We start from the raw sequence: 23,057 nt of genomic DNA on the forward strand, positions 1-23,057 counted from the left end.
AAATTGTATTCTTTCATTAATTGTTAAGACTGAAATCAGAATTTTGAAGAGATGTCAGTTCTACCCTTTTTCAGTTCCTGTCTTGAAACTGATAAAATCTTTCTTGACTAAATACAAGTATAATTTTTGTTGACATATTTTGTTTCAATGCAACAGACACTTCCCAAGAAACACCAGCCATTATATACAGGATATTACATTACCTGAAAACAGTTAAGCATAAGACCTTATGATTCTTTTTCTACATTAGTTTTTACTTTTTAAATTTACTGATTGTTAACAGAAAGCATGAGTATATTAATTTTGATAGGATTGTCCATTACATTTTGACCTGAGTTGGTTACTTTATAAAGTTATCTTTGTTTAAATTGTAGTTGTGTGTATTATCCATTTGTCTTAGCTTTCTTGATACTGTATCACTTAATACAGGTCCTCCACATGTTTTATCTGAATTTTTCCTTTTTGACATTACTCATATACAGTAATCTTCAATTACATTTACATTTATTCAGCTGTTGTTCAGTAATTGTTACCCCATTAAAATCTTAATAGCTTCATATATAAAATATACACAGAATTGGCATCAGGCAGATAATGAAAGCTATATAAAGACACCATATATTTTGGGAACTATTCCCAAATTTTATTCAAGAAGAATAAGAGAAATAATTTTTACTTTTTCCTTAAACAGGTAAAAACTTTTTATAGAAAATTTATTGTACCAGTCTGGTTCTAGTAGAGAACATAAAAGTTGAAGAAATTTTAAAATTAGGGTCACAATTTCATTGTGATCCTCAGTTTATCTTCATGCTCTAGTGATTATCTTCTATGTTGAATGTTATTATAGTAGACCAGAAGTGACACAACAGATGAGTTACTAAATAAGTATGATAGATGGCCAGACCAAAATACCAGAGGTTAGGGGGGAAGATCTGTGAGAATAGATGTACTTCTTCAGTGATAGATTTTTCCACCTGAGTACTTTCTTTCTTTCAGATATGAGACAAGTGGAATTGGAGAAGCTCGAGTGAAAGAAGTTCTCCTGGATGAAGATGATGATCTGTGGATAGCTTTGCGCCACAAACACATTGCAGAGGTATCCCAGTAAGTGTTTTTCTTTTTCCCATTTGTTCTCAATGAGTTACTTTTTTAAAATTAATAATTTTCAACAGGGTATTATACTAGGTAAAATAGATACTGAGGTAAGAATAATTAAACATAACTTTTTTGCCTGATGGAGTTGCCAAGCTGTTGATTGGCATTAACAATTCCTATTATATCTCTGGGGTTTTTTTGTGTTTTGTTTTTTTTTTTAACCAACTGTAAAATTAGGATTATACCATTGCTATATAGGAATATAAGGATATATGGGAAGCACTTACAGATAAGTGATTTATAAATATGAAATATTAAAATTAGAAGCATATTAATGTACTTATTAAAGTCTGATTTTTATTGGAAAGCTCCATATGGAACAAGCACAATTCACATTTCTTTTAGGTTCTACTTTATTTCTTACATTTTAAATATAAGGTTCCTTTTGTTATCCCATTCAGATTTTCCAAGGGTAGCTAATATCACTTAAGTGTGTCAAACCTTGAAGATGTTTTCATTGCTGAAATCCTCCCTGCCTCTTCTGCTTTATAAAAAATAACAGACTTTCTAGTGAATTCATGTCATATATAAATTTATAAAGGAGGGGAAAATGGGAAAATGATACAGTGATTAACCCAGTTGAATAGATCTGGTTCTAATGTGACTAGGGTCATGCATTTAATTCCCACATATATCTGTTAACTGATCACTTACAAGAGACTGCTTTTGATAAGCTAAAGTAATCATTTCGTATAACCATATGTGTTGTTGTCCAAATAAGAGAGTCTGGATGAATTGTATGTGTAAAAACATTAGCAATGGTACCAAAGGTACACTGATTTTACTTAGAATAGTCAAGAAGCCAATGTTAAGGTACTGAAGGTTATGTGGTGGAGAGTAACATGTAAGAAAACTGGAAAGGAGAGATTGGAGTCAAGATGGCAGATTAGAGGCAACCCAGCTGAACTTATTCAATACTTCTTTCTAAACAACTTTAAAATAACACAACAAATCAAATTTTGTAGTATCAAAGCCAACAAGAGGTCAGACTAAGACATTTTCAAGTTTAAGAAAACTTAGGAGGTTGGTAGGAGAAGTTTATAATACTATGGTGAAAGCCTGAGCAGAGCTTACACATGCAGCAACAACAGTGGCCCCAGCAGCAGCTCTGGGAATTCTCATGCCATAGAGAGAAAGGAAGGAATGATAAAAAAGAGAACAGATTAAGAGATGTAGTGGTTAGAAAAGGATAAAAAGAAAAGAACAAGAAACTCTGATGGAGAGAAATGCAGTTATCATAATTATGAATGTGAATGGTTTGAATTTATATATAAAATAGAAGTAGTTAGCAGAATAGATTAGAAACCCAAATCCAACAATATGTTATTTACAAGAGACACCCCCAGTAGAATGATACACACAAAGTTAAAGGGCTAGAACAGAATCTTCAGCTTCAGCTTCCTCTAAAATAACAGCAACAAAAGGGCAGGGGTAGTGATTATGATCTCAGACAAAGCAAAATCAAAAATAGGCTTAATTAAAAATAATAGTCAAGAAAAGTATATTTTGCCAAAAAGTGTATCTTAGAAAATGAATATAAGAAATGTTTATATCAAGTTTCTCTCACAAAGGCTTCATTTCTTAAATATATAGTAAATATAGATCTGAGTCAGATTAATGAAAATAAGAGCCATTCCCCAATTGATAGCCAAAGAATATATAGGTAGTTTTACGAAGGAAAAAAAAACAAAGCTATCTATAATCACTTGAAAAAATGTTCTAAGTTACTATTGATTAGAGAAAGTCAAATTAAAGCAATTGTAACAGATTCTAAAGAGGATTATAACATGCCCTCCAGTTACAATTACTAGTATGCCCAACAGAGTCCCTTTGACCACTGACCTTTGACCAGCTCGCTGCCTCTAAGGCCTTCAAAGGTTTCTGGCCACGATCTCTTGAATCTATAGTTTAATAACTGGTAGGGTACTCAAGAACAGCCACGTGTAATCTTAAAAGCCTTTATTATACCTACTCATATAATGCCCTGACTGGTTGATTCCCTAGTGAACACCTGGTCAGAAGACCCACGTGTTCATACCAAACTCCTTACCTCTCGGTTATTCATCCGCTTTGCTTGGCTAGGCTACCCCAGGTTAGGGAGCCAGGTTAAAGAGAGCGACTGCTGTCTGCAGTGGGCTTATAAAGGCCCTGTGAGGTCACACACACAGCCAATCAGTGAGAGAGTCGTCACCCATTACGAAGCTATCTCAATATGGCCAAGATCCCACCCACAGGGAAATCCTAATATCCACAGAAATTACTTCTGGGCCACTTGAATCTCCTGTTGCACTGTGGCACCACCCATTTAAAGGGCCCTTACAGAGGATGAAGGAAAAATAAGTACATTAATGAACTATTGGTGGAGTAGGGAATTTATCCATTCTGGTGAACAATTTGTAACTAAGGGCTTTCAAATTGTATATCCTTTTGATGAAGTTCAGCTCCCCTAGATTCTCAGAGAGCCATACCTCATACCTTTAACTCAGCAGTTGCATTATTAGGTCTATATCCCCAAGAAGTCAAAGGAAAGAGAAAAGGATTTATATGTACAAAATATTTTAAAGTTTTTTATGATGACAAAGAATTGGAAATTTAGGGGAGACTCATTAAGTGGTGAATTTTTGAACAAGTTGTGGCATATGATTGTGATGGTGTAATATTATGCTGTAGGAAATGACGAGAATGGTTTTGGAAAGACATAAAAACTATAAACTGAGGCAAAGTAAAGTGAGAAGGAGATCATTATGCATAGTAACAGTAATGATGACCAGCTGTGAAAATCTTGATTACTCTGAGCAATACTGATCTAAGACAATTCCAAAAGACTCATGATGAAAAAAATGCTATCCATTTTCAGAGAGAGATCTGATGACCTCTGCATGCAAATTGAAGTATAATGTTCACCCTTTATTTTTCTTGCCTTTTTTTGAAATATAGATAATTATAGGAATATTTTTGCATGATTTCACATGTATAATTGATATCAGATTGCTCGCCTTCTGAATAAATGGGGTAGGGGCAAAAGGGAAGGAGAGAATTTTGAATTCACAGTTTAAAAAGAAAAAGTGTTTCAAATAATAAATTGGAAATATTTTTAAATTAAAATTTTAAAAAAAGAAGACTGGAAAGTTATGGAAGGAGAGGAAAAGAATATTATGTCAGGATTTTGTTGAGAGAGAGTGCAAGCAAGCGCATAGTATTTTTGTAATATAGGCATTCTATAACAACTCCTTTCTCTTTTCCAGGGAAGTCACCCGTTCTCTGAAAGATTTTTCTTCCAGCAAAAGAATGAACACAGGTGAAAAGGTGAGCTTATCATTAATGCTCAGATGTAATTTAAATTAATCCTCAATTTTCCTTTATTTTAGTTGGATAAGAAAATAGAGATGATACAAAGGTACAGACTTAGAAAAATGGGAATGAGAATTTCATCACATTAGATAGGCTAAATATTTATTTCTGTTTATCTCTAATTTAATAAATTTCTGAATTTAAGTTCTAAATTGGCTCCTCAATCAGTGACTAAACTTAGTTTCCTTTTCATTGCCCTGTAATCCATATTTGCTCTTTGAATCATTCTGGGGAAAGTAAAGAGAAGCTGTAATGTTCTTGTCAAGACAAGAAATGAAAATATTAAATTCTTATTATCTTGGACTTTTTTTTACTACTTTTTAGCTTGTGGTTATAGCAGTGGACAAACCTATAGAACTCCTGAGAGGATTGAATGAGTTGTGAATGTTTGAGAGTGAGATCAGACTTTCATGTAAGCATTTATTAGTAATAAATAATGGTAAATTTTTGTTATTGAGTTGAATGATCCAATTAAGAATTATTTTATGTTGAGGCATAAACGTTTTACTCCCTAAATCACAAATAATATTTCTCATTTGTACCAAATATTTTGGACTTGAGATGGCTTCCCAAAGATGACTACAGTATTTATTTAATTTTCAAGCTAGAACTTCCATAAAATCTTGCCCTTGGATGACTGCTTCCTCAAATTAAAAAGTTTTTGTTTCACAGAACCACAGAATTTGAAAATAGCTACTATCATATGTTGTCTAGAATGATATTAGAAAACTATTTTACAGAAATAATATGTAAATAACATAGACAAAACACTGTGCTTTTGTTTCCTCCTAGACTACTATGAGGGACTTGTCACAGATGCTAAAGAAGATGCCCCAGTACCAGAAAGAACTTAGTAAGGTATGATGATCTGAAAGCCCCAGTGAATCACCAGTAGAGCTATTTTCCTTAATAAACTACATTTCTATAATTTTCTATTGGAAATTTTTATTTTCAGAGCTTTTCTAGTAAGAAATTATTTAGAATGGAGGCAGAGATGCATAAAAACAATCTGTGGTGTCATAAAGTGACTCCTGAAGCAGTTGTTGGTGATAATGTATTGTTTTGTACTCCTTTCTTTTGTCAGTTCTCTTCTTTTTTTTTCCTTCTTTCTCTCCTTTACAAATATGTAGTAGGGCTGTCAGTGGCAAGTAGTGGCATTTTCAGGCATTGCTTTGTCCCACCATGATGTTAATATAACTAAAGAATTTGATAAACTCTACAAAAGGGAAAATTCAGAGAAAGAGTATATGTAGCTATTTTATTGAGTGTCTTAATCTCTGAATGAGTATATAGTTTTTGTAATTTTTCTTCCTAGTGCTTATTGTAGTTATAGCATGATTATATTCAGGTTTTAGATTTCAGTTAGCATTTTGATTGTTTTGTCTACTTCAAAAGCTAAATTACAAGATGAAACATGGCATTTTTCTTTTGAAGTGAAATTTGCAATTGGGAAGTTCTGTTTCCCTTTAGCCCAAGTAGTTGAAGTTTTGAGATGTTTAAACTAGTCATTTATTTATGTAGCATTGTTTATAACATTGTATTCTCCTTTATAGTATTCAACTCATCTGCACCTTGCTGAGGACTGTATGAAGCACTACCAAGGCACTGTTGATAAACTCTGCCGAGTTGAGCAGGTAGGCCATTTTCAGACTCTGGTAAATTCTTTATTCTATGCTTTCATCCAGATCTTAACTTCTGATCTTCAACATTCTACAGAATCATGGGAAATAGACTAGGTGATGTAGTCTCTACTCTCTGGACCCAATACAGTTCCATTCTCAATGGTAGGACCTGAATTGGATTGGAATGCTGTGCTGTGCTATTCTAATGTTGCATGTTTGATTCTTTCCAAAGCCACTAAATGGCCAGATGTCTGAACTTAGCGAGCAGATGTTGATAGTGCTAGTTGAATTTCTTTTATGAATTTGGATTTGCTTTATCTTTCTATTGGAATTTGATCAGCTCTCAGACTAGAAGAAAGCGTGTGTGTGTGTGTGTGTGTGTGTGTGTGTGTGTGTGTGTGTGTGTGTGTGTGTGTGTGTGAGAGAGAGAGAGAGAGAGAGAGAGAGAGAGAGAGAGAGAGAGAGAGAGAGAGTGAGAGTGAGAGAGAGAGGAGTAAAAATGCCAGAAAGTAGAAAGGTCTTTGAGCTCTTCCTGGCTTCCCTCAGAATCAACATCATATCAAGGCTCTGAACAGGTTTTGGTGTGACAGAACTCATGAGTATTTGAGTGCAATAAATTTCTAGCAGAAGATATTTTGGAAGAATTTCAAGAAGGGTTTGTATCAATTTGGGGGGGGGGGAGGTGGCTTAGTGCAGATTCAGTGCAGGAAGGCCCAGAGTGGAGAGGCTTCTATGCACTGAGGGCTTCTCCTGGGAGGCTTTTAGCCAAGATACAAGAAATGTTGGCTACTCTGTCTTGGTTCAGAAGTCAGTAGCTATGAGACCTATACAATACAACTACAGAAGGCAAATAGTGAGTCCATGAACCCTAGGATAATGAGTGAGACTTGGCCATTCCCACCCAGCTGTGGGAAGGAAGCACCAGCCTTAGGGCAGTAGGAAGTTGTGTTGCCTGTAGAGGAAGCTTGGGGCAATCTACCTTTTGCCCTAACAGCAGACCTCAATCTTTAGAAAAGAGCAAAAAAGCAAAAAGATCAGACTCCAAACCCTGAGGAAACTAAAGGCAAAAAATCTCCAGATGAGAGCCTCAAAGAGTGATATATGAATTGCTCTCCAACTCCAAGGGCTCTCTTGGAAGAATTCAAAAAGGATCTTAAAATTGTTATAAGAAAAATGGGTAAAGAAAATGAGAGCTTTGGAAAAGGAAATAGAAATTGTCTGAATAAAATCACTCCTTAAAAAATAGATTTGGCAAAATGGAAAAAGAAAACAATTTTTTGAAAAACAGAATTGGTGAAATGGAAACGGAACAATTCCCTAAAAATAGAATTGGTGAAATGGGAAAAAAAAATCCAGTGTACAAAACAACTCATTTAAAATTTCAATTGGTCAGATGTAAAAGTATATTAAAAAACTAACTGAAGAAAATAATTCATTAAAAATTAGAATTGAACAAATGGAAATGACTCAATGAGACATTAAGAATTGATCAAATAAAGCAAAAAAAACTGAAAAAATTCTAAATTACCTCATCGGAAAAACAATTGACATGGAAAATAGATGCAGGAGATACAATTGAAGAATTATTCAGAAATCATATGGGGGTAGGAGGAGAAAAGGAGCTACTTGTAATATTCTTCTCTAAACTGTAATCTTCTCTTATTGGGGTTTCTCTTGAGACAGTCTTCGTTTCATTTCAGTAATCACCCCAAATGCAGCCAGTTATTAAAGTTCAAATCCTTTATTGTCTCTTTCCAAGTCTGTCTCCTTTCCTGTATCTGGATTAGCTTTCTTAGAGGCTTTCTGTAATCTTGGTTCCAAGAGCTTAAGCTCTGGCTTCTGAATCTCCCCGACTGAATCTTGGTTGAGGCTCTTAGCTTATATATGCTCTCTTAAAGGTGTGAATCCCCAGAAAAGGAACACTGAGAAATGAGTGTGAACTGTTTGCATTCTTGTTTTTCTTCCCAGGTTATTTTTACCTTCTGAATCCAATTCTTCCTGTGCAACAAGAGAACTATTCAGTTTTACACACATATATTGTATCTAAGATATACTTTAACATGTATAAGAGTAGCTGCCTTCTAGGGGAGGAGGTGGAAAGAGGGAAGGGAAAAGTCAGAACAGAAGTGAGTGCAAGGGATAATGTTGTAAAAATTTACCCATGCATATTTACTGTCAATAAAAAGTTATAATAATTTTAAAAATAGAAAAGATGACTACAAAAAAAGGTGTGAATCTTGTGGAACTATAGTAAGTACTAAGTACATGTACTGAACTAGAGAACTGTTAAGCTCCATGCTAAATTAGATAACTATTGTCTCTATTGATTCCACTGACTTAGCACCTTGTTTCAAGTTCTGGCCCATAACAGCTACTAGTAAGTTAGAGGGACTAAAAATGAAACTTAGAATTTAGACTTCTGATTTGCCACCAATTTGTAACAATTTGTAATTTTCTTTCTTCTTACAGAAAATTGGGACAACTGTATTAACCATTTATCAGCATGAATGGCATGAAATAATCATATCATTTAAATATGATGTTATTAAATTAACAACCTAACCTAAATGCACTTTTAATTTCCAAAGAGAGATTCCAGGGAAAGAAAAGATTCTTGAGAATATCCTAAATCCTTGTGTATACTCCTTTCTAATTTCACAGATTAGAAAATACTGAGGTTGGAATCACTTTTTGTAATTTTTGCCATCATATTCTAGGATTTAGAGAATCCTAAAATTATAAAATCCTTGAGTTGAAAAACCTCAAAAGTCATTTAGTCCAACCTTACCCAAAGAACACATACTATCCATAGTATGAGATAAGGACTGTAATAGACCAGCCCCTTGGGAAATTGCTTAGACTACCTTATGGATGAAAGAAACAAAGACTTAGGGTCAATGTTAAATCAAAAGTACATAAAATCTTTCAGTCATTCACTGACTCATTTGTGGAGGGTCTATTGTATTCCAGGCACTATGCTAGGTATTGGGGATACAAAGATAAGAATGAAACAGATCCTACCTTCAAGGAGTTTACATTTTATCAGGAAAGAAAATGTGTACACATATAAGTATATACAGAATAAATAAAAGGTACATTTTCTTAGGGGTAGAATCTGATAGCTCAGGGAATCAGAAAAAGATCCTTGTAAAGGGCATTCCTGAACAGAGTTCTAAAAATCAAAGATGAGGTAAAGATGTATGCTACATAAGGGGAAAGGGAGCAGTTTTCAAGTTAGTCTGCTAATCCTGGGACATCAAACCATTGTTTCTAAAAAAAACCAACCAAACAAAAAAAAACCTTTATTGTATTTTTTTTCCCTTTTTTTTGCTGAGATGATTGGGGTTAAGTGACTTGCCCAGGGTCACACACCTAGGAAGTGTTAAGTGTCTGAGATTGATGAGGTTTATAATTGGGGTACCTAAATGAAATTAGGTTTAATTAAGGTCTAGTGGCAGGTTTGGGGTACAGGGAGTCAAATAGAGTTCCCCTGCAATCCCTTTGGATTGGCGCAATGATACAGAGTTAAATGAAGTCTAGTAGCGGCACAAGAGTCTCCTGTAAAAGAATTTACAGACCTGAAAACCTAGATTGATAAAAGAGGTTTTTTATGGGGTTTGGAAGTAGAGTCTAGTTAGTAGAGATAAAAGGTATCAGAACCAGGGTTCCAGTGGGTAGAAATCCTTTGACATGGCAGGCGAAGACTGCCATGTTTGGGACCTCTGCAAAGAGAGGACTCCAGCTTGGCTCTTATTATAATAGGGGGCTTTGGTTACAAGCTGAAGGGGGCTTGTGGGTAGAGTCCCAGGTTGGCTCTGGGCTGGGCTTCAGCCAGGGTTAGAATTTGAATTGAATTCAATGGGTTTCTGGACTGAGCCAGATAAAGATGAAACTGTTTGTGCTTAGGTGGAGTCCCCTCCCTGAGACAGAGTCCAAGGAGGTTTTCTCTTTTAAGGATTTTTCAGAGTTTTGGAGTTTCCTCGTCAAGGTTAGATTTGAACTCAGGTCCTCTTGACTTCAGGGCTGGTGCTCTATCCACTGCACCACCTAGCTGCTTCAGAACTTAATTGGAAAAAAAAAAAGTTGAAGATTCAGAAACTCTTGAGGCATAGAAACTTTACTTCAAACTTTTCTGAAAAGAAATTTTGTTCCCACATGAAATCAACCTATATTTGAATTACCAGAAACAGGCAGGCCAACACAGGAATGCCAGCCTCATACCAACCAATAACCTAGCCACTCATGTGATAAGTATATCCCAAATTTCTGTGGTTTCTGTGCTCTTTTTTGGAAAGAGAGTTTTGTGAGGATGCTCAACTAATATGGAACTGCTGCATAAATATCCTGTAACTCAGCTGAAAGGATAGAAGGCTCTGGCAACAATTAACTTTGTAGATAATTTTTGTCTTCTTATTGCCTTGTAAAATGACATTTGTTCTTCTTTCTTGAGATTTGGCCAACACTCTCTAATTCTATGGAAGAAATTATTTTATTAGAGTGTGATATTGTAAGTTTAGTCATGTCTGCTTAAACTATGCATCTCAGCCACAAAATTTGTATCTCTCCAAGGCCCTATTATTGAAGTGTTAAAAGCTATGACTGAGAAAGTCACCATTAAGGTATATATATTTTTATAGGATCTGGCAATGGGCACTGATGCTGAAGGGGAGAAGATCAAGGACCCTATGAGAGCTATTGTTCCTATTCTATTGGATGCAAATGTCAGTACTTATGACAAGATCCGCATCATTCTTCTCTACATCTTCTTGAAAAATGGTAGGAGTTGGGAGAATAACAGACATTTTTAGGAAAAATAAAGAATAGAAATTGGGTTTGGAGAAGCAAGGAGGGGAGAAAATAATTTGTCAGCTATAGAAGATAAAAGGGAGATAGTAAGAAATAACCAGTTTTTACTTTTAGAAAAAATATATCACAGATTTAGCTCCTATTAAAGAGCTAAAGCAACCCTGATAATTTGATGTATTTTAATAATACATATGTAAATAAATGAGTAATAATGGAGTTTGAGGAAGTATGCAGATAGTGCCTTAATCAGTTCCATATTTACTAGGTATTTAATTTAAATCTCAAATTCATTCTAATTCTACTTCCACATAACCATTTTTATCCACATTTGAATATTTCTAGTGTACAATATGAATATCAGTACTAACAACAAAAAGCTGTCCTCTCTAGAACTAGACTAGTATGTATATAGGAGGAGGAAGAGAGGATGAATTATTAAGATGCTAGAGTTATGTGGAAATAGTAAAAAATTATGGAGAAGTTAAACTAATGAATTCTTTGAACTGAAACAGTAGTGATGTCCTACAAATATTTCATCTAATCTGTAGAATATTGGAGACTGGAATTTAGACTGTTTAGCTTTAACTATAGTCACCAACTTAACCTTGAACACCACTTTTAAATTGAGTATGTTAATTTTTATTTCCTAGTTTCCCCACCGAGGTTTATGAGAATAAAAGATTAATGTTTGTAAAAACATTAGAAGTAAAAAGAGGTCTCCTAAAATTTTTAAATGTTTGGTTATTTTCTTATAAATCAATACGGTTGGTCTTATGGTTGGTTTGCATCTTGCTGTTCTTTTAGGGATTACTGAAGAAAATCTGAACAAATTGATTCAGCATGCACAGATTCCCCCAGAGGACAGTGAGATCATCACCAATATGGCTCACTTGGGAGTGCCTATCATTACAGATGTAAGTTTCCTACCTCTAAGATTCTTAGGGATTGAGTTCCCATACTGAAAATAGCAGTGGTAAGGTTTGTGACATTGCTTATTTTAGGGAAGAGTGATGGATTGCTCAGGCTCAGCAGCATCTGAAATAACGAAACCAGAAAATTAGAATCAAGGAATTTTACTGATGTTGATCCTGAAATTATTTCTCATCCTCTGAACTGTTAAAAATTCTTGACAATAGTCTTAAGTTTTAAGAGTATCTCCAAAAGGAAGTGAGGGCTTTTTAATGTACTCTATAGGACTGTACTCAAGTACATATAAGAAGGGCCTCTGATTTAGAAATTATTCTTTTGTTTTCAGTCCACTTTGCGTCGCAGAAGCAAGCCAGAGCGGAAGGAACGCATCAGTGAGCAGACCTATCAGCTCTCACGTTGGACTCCAGTTATTAAAGACATTATGGAGGTAAGTGATAAGTGATAAGCTGCATGGTTCATGATTTTTCTGTTGATAGTTCAGTTTTCTTTCTTTGCTTAGTAGTTGATGCAAGGTTATATACCCAATGACCATGAAATCTTTTTCATGATGACTTGAATCCAAGGACACATGAATCTTTCACCTGATTGACATACTTAATCTACTCTTTTCTTCCCAAACTGTTATATGTTTGTTCAAAAAATCCTTATTGCTGATATGCACTTGCTTATATTAGTTTTTTCATATAAACTTGTTTTCAAATCATAGAGACTCAGATAATGACATTTTCAAAATAAAACCTAAGTATATCCTCAAGTTTAGAAAAACAATAATAAAAGGCAATATGGTGTGGAAGATGTTTTATTTATGCTTTGTTAGATAATAGTATTAATTTAGCAAACATCTAAGCACCTGTACATGCAAGAAGCTATTCTAAGAATGAACATTCAAAGATGAGAAAAAATACAATCTTTGACCCTTAAGGCCTTTGGGAAGGAATCCTACATATACATGAGCAAATATGATACAGAGTACAATTTGAAAATGTGTTTTCAGAAAATTCAAAATAAAATAAATTACTTAATTGGAGGGATGAGAGGTAGAGGTAAGCAAAGGCCTTATTTAGGTATTCCATAAGCTTGGTGGTTTTGAAAGAGAAGGATTTTAATACAGATGAAAATGTGCCTTTCTGCTGTGATAGTTAAGTCTGCACAAGAGTAGAGAGGTCAGTGAAGGCATTGTTCTAGTAGTCTAGAATCCTTCCAAGAATACAAGAGGAATCCTAAAAGATCTAGGAAGGGATTTGAGGTGTTCTTTTATTTTGTATTTAAGGAATCTGGGGCCCAGAGAGATGAGAAATAATTAACTTGATATCAGGGTCACAAGAAAAAGTAGTGTTAGGACTAGAAAGTCCAGGAAATTCTAAAAACAGTATAAGCATTTGAAGAATAAGTTGCTTTCGATCAATTCTATTTCACAATAACATCATTAATATTTTATAACCAAACCCTAATCTAAAAAGATACAGAAAAGATTGCTATAATATTATTTGGACTACTGCCATTTATAATGTCCTTCCTGTAGAGCTAATTGCCCTCAAAATATTGTTTCTCCTGACCAACTAAAGATGTCAGAGGAGATATACCTGTAATAATAATAATTTCCATTTTTATAGCATTTTAAATTTTACAAAATGATTTCCTCATAACATCCCCTTGAGTTAAACATGTAGCTTGAGCATTATAATCCATACATTTTAGGTAAGAAAATTTTACGATGCACTCTATCATTCTTTCTTAACTCAAATTACCTTTAATTTATATACGTGTGTGTGTGTGTGTGTGTGTGTGTGTGTGTGTGTGTGTGTTAGAATTTAAGTTTGTTTAGGGCCTCAATCATTTGATTTTTGTCTTTATATCTCAAGTGCCTAGCACAGTGCTCTGGATCTAGGAGATACTTTATATATATATATATATATATATATATATATACACATATATATTTATTTGTTAAAATGAATTAAATTTGATAAGCTATTCTGCTGTTTAAAAACAAAAATAAAGTTTCACTAAGCCAAAAATAGAAGCAATTTATGAGAATGTCAGGTTATGTTTTTGTGACACACATATGCTCTTTTTGTCTCTGCTGTTTTAACTCCTTTTAAAATCTTCTTTGTTAAGTAACTTCCCCTCTCCTGATCCACTATACAGAGTTTGTTGTTGTCATGACTTTTAGAAGAAGTAACATGAATTTTTAGGCAGCAAGGGGGAGAAACCAGGCATTGGATAGTCCACCAACTTAGATAATTCAATTCTTAGAATCTCCTGAGGTATGAGACTTTCCCTGCATGAGAAGCACTTCATCTATCCCTTTCTTGCAGAGGAACCTGTTGAGATCTCTTGGATTGAGTGTTTTACCCTTGTGACTTGTCCCTTCATTTTCTCCTGGGAATCCTTCTTTCTTTTTTTCCTTGTCTTTTCACTACTATTTCTTCTAACCTTCCATAGAAAGTAAAAGGAGAATAGAGTAAAAAAGAAAGAAAACTATTGTGGAATCTTAGGGGAAATTGATACTTTTCATTTTCACTGCTGAAAGAACATATCAGTGTAGATTATGCAAGGATTGCCACAGACACAAGAGAATGTTAAATAGATATAACTATACATTTGTAAATATGTATGTATATACACATATGCTTTATATGCGTGTATTTGTATATACACACATACATACTTAAAATTTAGACAACCCAGGTTAAATAAACTGATTTTTCTGTCTCTTTTTCTAGGATACTATTGATGATAAACTTGATACCAAGCACTATCCCTATATCTCTACCCGTTCATCAGCTTCTTTCAGTACTACTGCTGTCAGGTATGTAAAAGCACTTAAAGAAAGAAGTAGAGAGAAAATTATGTCCATCCCTAGTGCGATTTCATCTGTATAGTCATTCTGTTGTTAAGGTATAAAAAGTGAAATGCCATCTACTTGGAGTATTTTTCCCATGATTTTTTTACTTTGAATAAATAAAGTTAATTAAAATGTAGATGAATTAAATATATTAGACTTGGGACATAGTTGGGAAGTTACTATGTATGGTAGAGATATTTAAAAACCACACCAATAAAACATTTCACAATGTGTGTGTGGAAGGTAGTGGATAAAAGCTGGCATTGAAGCCAGACAGACCTTGGTTCAAGTTCTGTTTCTGACAACTGTGGGCTCTATGTCCCTTTGTAAGTGAACCTCAGTGCTTAGGACACTTTCCTAAGACTACATATTGCAGAGAAGGTGCCACCCTGCCTGGGTTGAAAATATCCTTCTCAAGGAGTTCTCTGTATGAAATTATGGGTCGATTCCCTATCTTTAATCTTTCAAGGCTTGTGTTATAGTGACCTCCATTCACTATCTGTGTTTAGTGCTCAAACATCTGACTGATGAGAGGCCTATTACTTATGTTCTTATGACTCTTCAGAGCATTATATGTGTTCTATTCTTCCATGACCTGTTAAATGAATGTTCTTTCAATAGTTCTGATGTTTTCCATTTTTATCTATTTATACAATCAGTATATACATACTATTCATACATATATACTTAGCTCTAGAATCTAGCCAAATAGGTTTAATATTTAATGATGGCAACACATAACATTTCCAGATTTTCACTTGTTATCCTTATCCATTTTGTCTCTTTTGCCTTTTAATTCCTATGTCCCAAAAGCATGTTTGTCTTTCCTGAGAAAAGACAGTAGACCCTGGACAGCCTTGTAGCAGCTGTTTCTGTTATGATAGCTTCAGTTGTCTCGAGAAGAATCGATTATGAGTAGACAACCTGTGTCACTGATACTGTGACATAGCTAGCCTCTGACACCTTGTTTGTGCTACCTTATCCCTTCCCATCATATACACCTCTTTTTTTTCTTTCTTTCTCTCTGTTTCCCTTATCTTTGCTTCCTTTACCTCTCTTCTTTCTTCTTTACTATTTTTCCCATTTTCTGTCAGCACCTTGGACCTTCCCATGGCACCTCAAAGCATTACTTACTCTTTCTGATACTATTTGATTTTTTAAAGGTTTGTGACGTCTACATCAGCCAATCCTGGATTAGAATCTAAGATTCCAAATATTATCACAACTAGGTTAGACTGATTAAAAATAAAAAAAATCACAGTTGTGTGATACAAAGAAGGTAGACTAGTACTGGAGAAAGTGATTCAGATATCTATAGCTGGCCAAGTAGGACATTGGTAAAAGAAAAATGGAAAAAACATCAGATTCTAAATAACCATTGCTCTCACATGCCTAAAGGTATCCAGACCAGCAACATCCAGAGTTGGGACAAAGTATTTGGTATCAAACCTTTCATTTTTAATGACTGTATTCTTTTTGCTGGGGGACAGATGATGTTTTATTGAATACAAATACACACACACACACACACACACACACACACACACACACACACACGTATAGTAATGGCAGATCAACTCCTGGGAGATAATGTTAATTCTTAAAGCACACAAGCATGGGATACATTTGTAACTCTCTCTTTCTCCTTCAGTAACTCTCTATATATGTATATGCATACATGTACAATATATATACACACATCTCTCTTTTCTTTCTCATTTAGTGCCCGTTATGGACACTGGCACAAGAACAAGGCTCCTGGTGAGTACAGAACTGGTCCTCGCCTCATCATTTTCATCCTTGGGGGTGTGAGTTTAAATGAGATGCGATGTGCTTATGAAGTGACACAAGCCAATGGAAAGTGGGAGGTGCTAATAGGTAAGTAGGGTAGCATTTTCCATTGGGAAGGGGATATCTCCATAGCAATCTCTGACACCATTCCATGCTTTTGTGTTTCATTCAACCTTTCCTTCTCCAATCCTCCTGTAAAATTGAATTTCCAGAACACAATATATGAAAGATATTTTAAGGAAGGGTGCAAGGGTTCCTGTGCCTCATTATCCTTCAGTGAGGGGAAATATCTTATTATATTCAGGTAGTTGTTAAAAATGAGATATGAAGCATTATTGCTTAATTGCCAAGGATTTCCCTTTGACTACATCAATATAAATTTGTATGAAGTATAACAAACTTCTTCCTAACCCATCAATTTCCAGATCTATTACAGAGAAACATGAGATTGAATTCTTCACCACTGTCCAGTGCTCACTGGTCCTGCTTTTTGTTGGTTTTTCCAAAATCAGAAGGGAAAAAAGTTCTTTGCCCAAAAAAAACCAAACAAACAAAAAATTAAAAAAAAAAAAAAAAAAACCTTTCTTCCCTCAGGCTTTCAGGAGCTCTTGTAATCTCCCAGAACTGTTCAGTTGTGGAATTTAAGTTGAAGAAACTCATTTTCTTATCAAAATGGAACGGAATTTTTCTCTGGGGTATTTGCTCAGTAGTAATCTACTCCATCAGTATATACTCCATTAAAAGTAATACTTTCTTTTCCCTCATACCATCCAGCCTATGACTGAGCACCTTTTAGAAACAACATTCATTGAAGTGATGCTTCGGATAGTATTCCAAGTATGTTAGATAAAGGAATACCTGTCACATTGGGAGAGGAATTGTATTCAAATCACTCTCTCATTCAGAACTCCTTTACTGTCCATTCATATGTGACCTCTCAAGGTAGTTGCTAGATTAGGGTAAGTACTAACCTGAATTAGTATATAAAGTTTATTTTTCCCAATATGTTTCTATTTCTATTGCCTCTCAGAGTAGTTCTAATACTCATATGAACAGTATGTAACTAAAGAGGAAAGATATATGTTGCATTACTATACCGGTATAATTGAATTCTCGTGTTTATCAGACCTCTAGAGCATCAGGTCAGAAGGCAAGATCAGTTTTGGGATATCTGAGCTGAGATCTGATAAAAACTGATAGTAATTATTTCTAATAGTGTCTTGTTCTACTTGATAGAAAAACTCAACTGCTTGATAGTTTTTTAAAATAGATTATATACCTATATACCTCCTTGTCCTTTCTAACCCTTCTAAAACTTCATTTGTCTGATCGATTTTTTCTCACTGAAGTTTGCTTTTAGATTGTGTAAATGTTCTCATTGATATGTAATATCTAGTAATAACATGTTCTTGATTCTCTTTTGTAATTGTTGCATGAGTGTCCTTTGAAGATAACCCAAATAATGTTCCTTTGGACAGAAGCTGTTTACTGCTGGGCCTTTGTATTAAATCCTTTTCCTTGCAATAGAGTCTTATTTGAAGTAATCATTTGGGAATTGAGAGCTTGAGTTTTCCAAATAAATTTCTGGGGAGGCCTAGCATGGACAGCAGAAGGTCCTTTATAAGAGCTCACCTAATAATGCATGCTATATCATTTTCTTAGATATTCTTACCATCTTTGTGTGTCTCTTGCTTTCTTCACACATCATCAGCTGCATAAAATATAGGCCTAAATTGGCATGTTCCTTTAACATACTTCTGTTCAAGCAGTCAGCTGGCCTCTGTTCTCCCACAGGTTCTACTCACATTCTTACTCCCACCAAATTTCTCATGGACCTGAGACACCCCGACTTCAGGGAGTCCACTAGGGTATCTTTTGAGGATCAGGCTCCAACAATGGAGTGAGAGCCAGAAACAAAGTAAAAGCAGCTTATTAAAGAAAAGAAACTCTTCTATTCTGAAGGGTTTTCTTTGATTATTCCGTCACTCTTTTTCTTTTCTTTTTCCTTTTTAGTTTATTTTTTTATTTGGTTTTCTTTTAAATAGAAAATGCTTGCAGTTCTTAACACCGATTGAAAATGTGTCCAGTGCTGCCTTCACAAACTCCCACTATGAAATTCTCTCTGGGCCCAATCTTGCCAACATCCTCACATCTTGCTACCTGCTGTTCAGTTTAGAAAGCTGAAGTCCGCTGATTTTTAATTTGAAAATTAACTGATTTGAATTTCAGCACTCTTAGAGGGAGCTGGGAGTTAAACAGCAACTGAGTCACAATGCCTTAGCCTCCAAGCCCAGGGTTGGGTTTATGGGCATTGGGCAGGCCTCTGAGAATCTATGAATTTTTGGTTGTGTCATGAAAATGAGAGTAAGACTCGGTTAATTAATTCAAGAGGAAGTTGGACCTGTGATACAATAGAAATTAATATTTAGGTTAGTAAACATAAAACAGGTTAATACAAGGCTGGTGGGTTTATTGGAATTTAAAAAAATAAATAGTAGAGCCTAAGTAGATGGCAGAGCTATTACATGTAAAATTTTTTTTCTATGATGGACACTTATCATAAAGGATAATTTTTAAAGACCTGTGACCTGGGATTATAGCCACTGTATACTTTAGTGATGCTGAGTAGTGAATGAAGTAGTTCCTCATTTTATAATGTTCTTCTAGGAAAGTAGTACTTTTCTGATCATTTAATTTCTCAATATTTACTCTACTTTTCTTTTTTGTCCTATAAATATTTTTTCAATAGCCTTTGAAGATTTAAAGATCTTAGTGTCAGCTTTTCTCTTGGCTATACATACACTTATAAGAAGTCCTAAGATAAATAATCAATTCTCAGTTGTTTTAAAGTATATTGTTGATTTGGTGATAATCCAAATACTTTGCTTTTTCTCCCTTTTCCTTAAGCTGGAATATGGAAGAAGACATATTTGAAACTCAAATATATCTTATTGTTTAATAGTAGTTGTAATAAAATATTTGGATTGTGAGGATACTGAGTTTTTTCTTTGTTTCAATTGTTTCTACTTTCTCCACTTTTCATTAACAAGAATACCTGAGTTTTGAATTGAACTTTATTTTCCAAATCCTAAAGGATGAAAGTGTACAAAAACCATATTTAAGGGTAGACTCATTATATAGAGGCTTAGATGTTTATCTGACAGCTGGATCTGGATTAACTCATTTAATACCATTAAGTCTCTCTTCTGCCTCCATTTCCCCATATTGAGGTTGTCCCCAACACTTTAATCATCCAGAACACTAAGTGAAAAATTATATTCTTAAACCTCTATCATGCCACTCAGTCAATAAGTAAACATTTATTATGCACCTGCTGTCTACCAGGTACTGTGCTAAACAGTGGGAATACAAAGAAAGATAATCCCTGTTCTTAAAGAGTGAACAGTCTAATAGTGGAGACAACATGCAGACAACTATGTAAGTAAGGTAGATTCAGGATAAATTGGAAATACCTAACAGATGGAAGTCATTGGATATAAGGGGAATAAGAAAAGACTTCCTGTGGAAGTTAGGAAGCCAGGAAATCCAGGAGGCAGAGTCGAGGAGGGACAACATTCCTGGCACGGGAGGTAACTTGGGGAAATGTCCCAAGTTTCTTGTTGATGAGGGAGTTTCTTGTTCAAGGAACCACAGAGAGGTCAGTGTCACCAGATCATAGATTATGAGAGGGGATATAAGACTTAAGAAGACTGGAAAGGTTGTGGGGGGGAGCACAGGCTATGAAGGGCTTTGAATGCCATTTCATATTTGACCTGGAGTGATAGGGAACCTTTGAAGTTTATTGATGAGGGAGGGGAAGGGGACAGTCAGACATTAGCTTTGGGAAAGGTTAACTAAACAGCTGAATGGAAGCTGGATTGGAGTTGGGGGACTTGAAGCAGACAGACATCCTCCCCCCCACCCAAGAAAGCTCTTGCAATAATTCAGATTTGAGGTAATGAAGGCTGTACTAGAATGGTGGCAGTGTCACTGTAGAAAAGGGAGCTCATTCAGGAGACATTACAAAGCTAAAAACTATAGGCCTTGGCAAGAGTGAGGAGCTGGGGGAGAGGTGAGAGAATGTGGTTAGAGAGTGAGTTTAAATAAAAAATGTTAAAACAATGACTCTTGGTTGTTGTTCAGTCATGTTCCCATTTGGGGGTTTTCTTGGCAAAGATACTAAGAAGGCTTATTGTTTGCTTCTGCAGGTCATTTTACAGATGAGGAAACTGAGGCAAACAGGGTCAAGTGACTTGTGAATTTCTGAGGCTAGATTTGAGCTTACCAGGCCTGGCCCTTATCCACCATACCACCCAGATGCCCTGTATTATTTTTTAAAGATTAAAAATATTTCCTTTCTTCTCTAGCCACATGAAAAATCAAATTATGTGAAACTATTCTTCTCTCACTCTACCTTCCTCTCAGTGGGGGCCAAGGGTCCAGTTCTGGCTTGGATGACCCTCAGGCAAACTGTTTCACTTCTGGGCTTTCAAGACTTCACTCTGAGATGAGAGTTAAATTCGGCAACCTCTGAGGTTCATCCCAACTCTTAAATCTGCAATCCCGTGACTGGGGATTGGGCTGTTAGGGCTGAAGGCTTAAGTAGCCTCAGCAAACCATAAAACAGACCCCAACATTGAAATAGTGAGTGCAAAGAATAGCGGTCTGGAAATTAGGAAATGTGGAGACTATACTTATTTCTGCCACTGACCTTACAGTGCCTTCATAAGCAAGGCAATTTACCACTTGGCCTTACTGCCCTTGTCTATAAAATGAAGGGGCCGGACTAGATAACTTCTGAGGTGCTTCTTAGCTCTAATCCCATTAAACCCCAACATGCTGTATTTCTGTATTAAACTAAAATAGAAAATAAATCCACTATCATCTATTAAATAGATAGAAACCATCTATTAACACTATCTCTGTTCTATTATATTTTTATTTATTTTTTCCAAATATATTCCAGTTATATTGTAATCTAATTCAGCTGGCACTCAGGATTGTTGTGGTCCAAGGGCCCTAAGTGTTTGACTTTTCTGCTGTAATTCAGTTTCCTTTCATTCATTCATGTAGTTACATAGGACCTGACATTTTTCATAAAATTACATTTAAAATGTATTACTTTTCAGTGAATTTCAGATAATAGTTCTCTCAGCTAGATCACATTAGAAGAGTATTACAAATATGTTTATCTCTATTGTATCTCTAAGCTATTTAAAAATGAGGTGGTTCATAAGATAGAGGTTGACTTCCAATTCTCATCATTCTATTACCAATTTTCCTGACAAAGTTTGTCAGGACTCTGATACCATAGACAGTGTGGAAATAGATTATTATGATCCTGAAAAACAGGGATGATTATGTTATTGGTTCATGGATAATTGTCTTAATTGTCTTTCCTCTAGTAGGCTTGAAAATGGGAGCAATTATTTTAAGTCTAGAATATAGACATACATTGATGAGTTCTTAATCAGGGATATATAATATGCAGATGGCAAGTAGGTGGATAGCATTTGCTGCAAGTTATATTTTAAGATTTTGGGGGTGGTGGGTGTTAGAAAGAAACTGTTCTTTATAGCTATGGTGAATAATTTGTAGGATTAAAGCAATTCTTGTCAAGAGTTTCAAATTTTTAAGATTTGAATTTTGGAAGATAGGCACAAGGAGTGAAAATTCATTGATTCTGATAGCAATTTATTATGATTCTCTTGGGACATAATTTTCTGTCTTAGAAGGAACCTTTAATTTGCTGAATGGATCTTTTTTTTTTTCTAAATAGTCTGCAGAGATCTATAGCTGTCACCAGAGGACCTGAGAAAATTTTGTATTTTCTGCTTCTAAAATGATTTGGGGAATTGTGTATATTTTTAGGAACATTATAGAAAAAGCATATTGCCATGAACTTTTTTGGGGTAAGGCAGTTGAGGTTAAATGACTCACCCAAGGTTATAAGCTAGGAATTGTCTGAGGCTGGATTTGAACTCCTGACTTCAGGGCCAGTGACCTTATCTACTGTGCCATCTACATGCCCTATCGACCCTGATTGGGTAAAGAAAATGATTGTAATCTGATATGCCTCTTTCTTGTGTTAGTTGTCCTAGTGACCAAAAATTAGACTAAAATTTAATTTGCCTGTTTTTTTCTCCTCCTAAATTTTAGTTATTAAACATATTTAGAAATGGAAAAGATACAATTTATAATAAATGACCATGAAGCCATAATTCAGGCAGGCATTGTTTGTAAGTTCTTGAGTCAGAGTACCAGTTATCTGTTGTTTCTTTTCCTTGTTTTTCTATAGCCAGAGCTAACATAGCCTTTATTTGTGTTAATGTGTCAACTTGGACACATACTTATGGGTTCAAACCCATAAGTAATGGCCTAGCCTCATTTCATTTCCACTAAACATCTTACCAGATAGTTTGACAAGTCAAAAAAAAAAAAAAAGATTTGATTTGATCTTACACTCTATATAACTTCATCATGAAGAGCTTACTGCTTTATGAAAAGGCTAAGAGGTGATTAGAAGCAAATTTAAGAAAATTGGGGCTCTGGAT

General features: G+C 35.0%; 1 protein-coding gene across 3 annotated transcripts in view; it reads left to right on the top strand.

The window, feature by feature from the left end:
* The window catches only part of STXBP1 (syntaxin binding protein 1), a 96,117-nt gene that overhangs the window by 67,737 nt on the left and 5,323 nt on the right, over window positions 1–23,057 (top strand). Inside the window, exons 10-19 of one of the 3 annotated variants that reach the window (XM_074293691.1) lie at window positions 997–1,104; window positions 4,401–4,461; window positions 5,299–5,364; window positions 6,060–6,140; window positions 10,766–10,904; window positions 11,739–11,848; window positions 12,190–12,291; window positions 14,591–14,676; window positions 16,436–16,590; window positions 18,298–18,421. In XM_074293691.1, coding sequence (XP_074149792.1) covers window positions 997–1,104; window positions 4,401–4,461; window positions 5,299–5,364; window positions 6,060–6,140; window positions 10,766–10,904; window positions 11,739–11,848; window positions 12,190–12,291; window positions 14,591–14,676; window positions 16,436–16,590; window positions 18,298–18,407 — 1,018 coding nt within the window. In that variant the 3' untranslated portion in view covers window positions 18,408–18,421. Of the gene's footprint in view, window positions 1–996; window positions 1,105–4,400; window positions 4,462–5,298; window positions 5,365–6,059; window positions 6,141–10,765; window positions 10,905–11,738; window positions 11,849–12,189; window positions 12,292–14,590; window positions 14,677–16,435; window positions 16,595–18,297; window positions 18,422–23,057 lie in introns of all 3 variants that reach the window. The other 2 variants (XM_074293693.1, XM_074293692.1) reach the window with 2 other exon arrangements.

Source organism: Sminthopsis crassicaudata, chromosome 2 (genome assembly GCF_048593235.1).
Source record: "Sminthopsis crassicaudata isolate SCR6 chromosome 2, ASM4859323v1, whole genome shotgun sequence".
Lineage (NCBI taxonomy): Eukaryota > Metazoa > Chordata > Mammalia > Dasyuromorphia > Dasyuridae > Sminthopsis > Sminthopsis crassicaudata.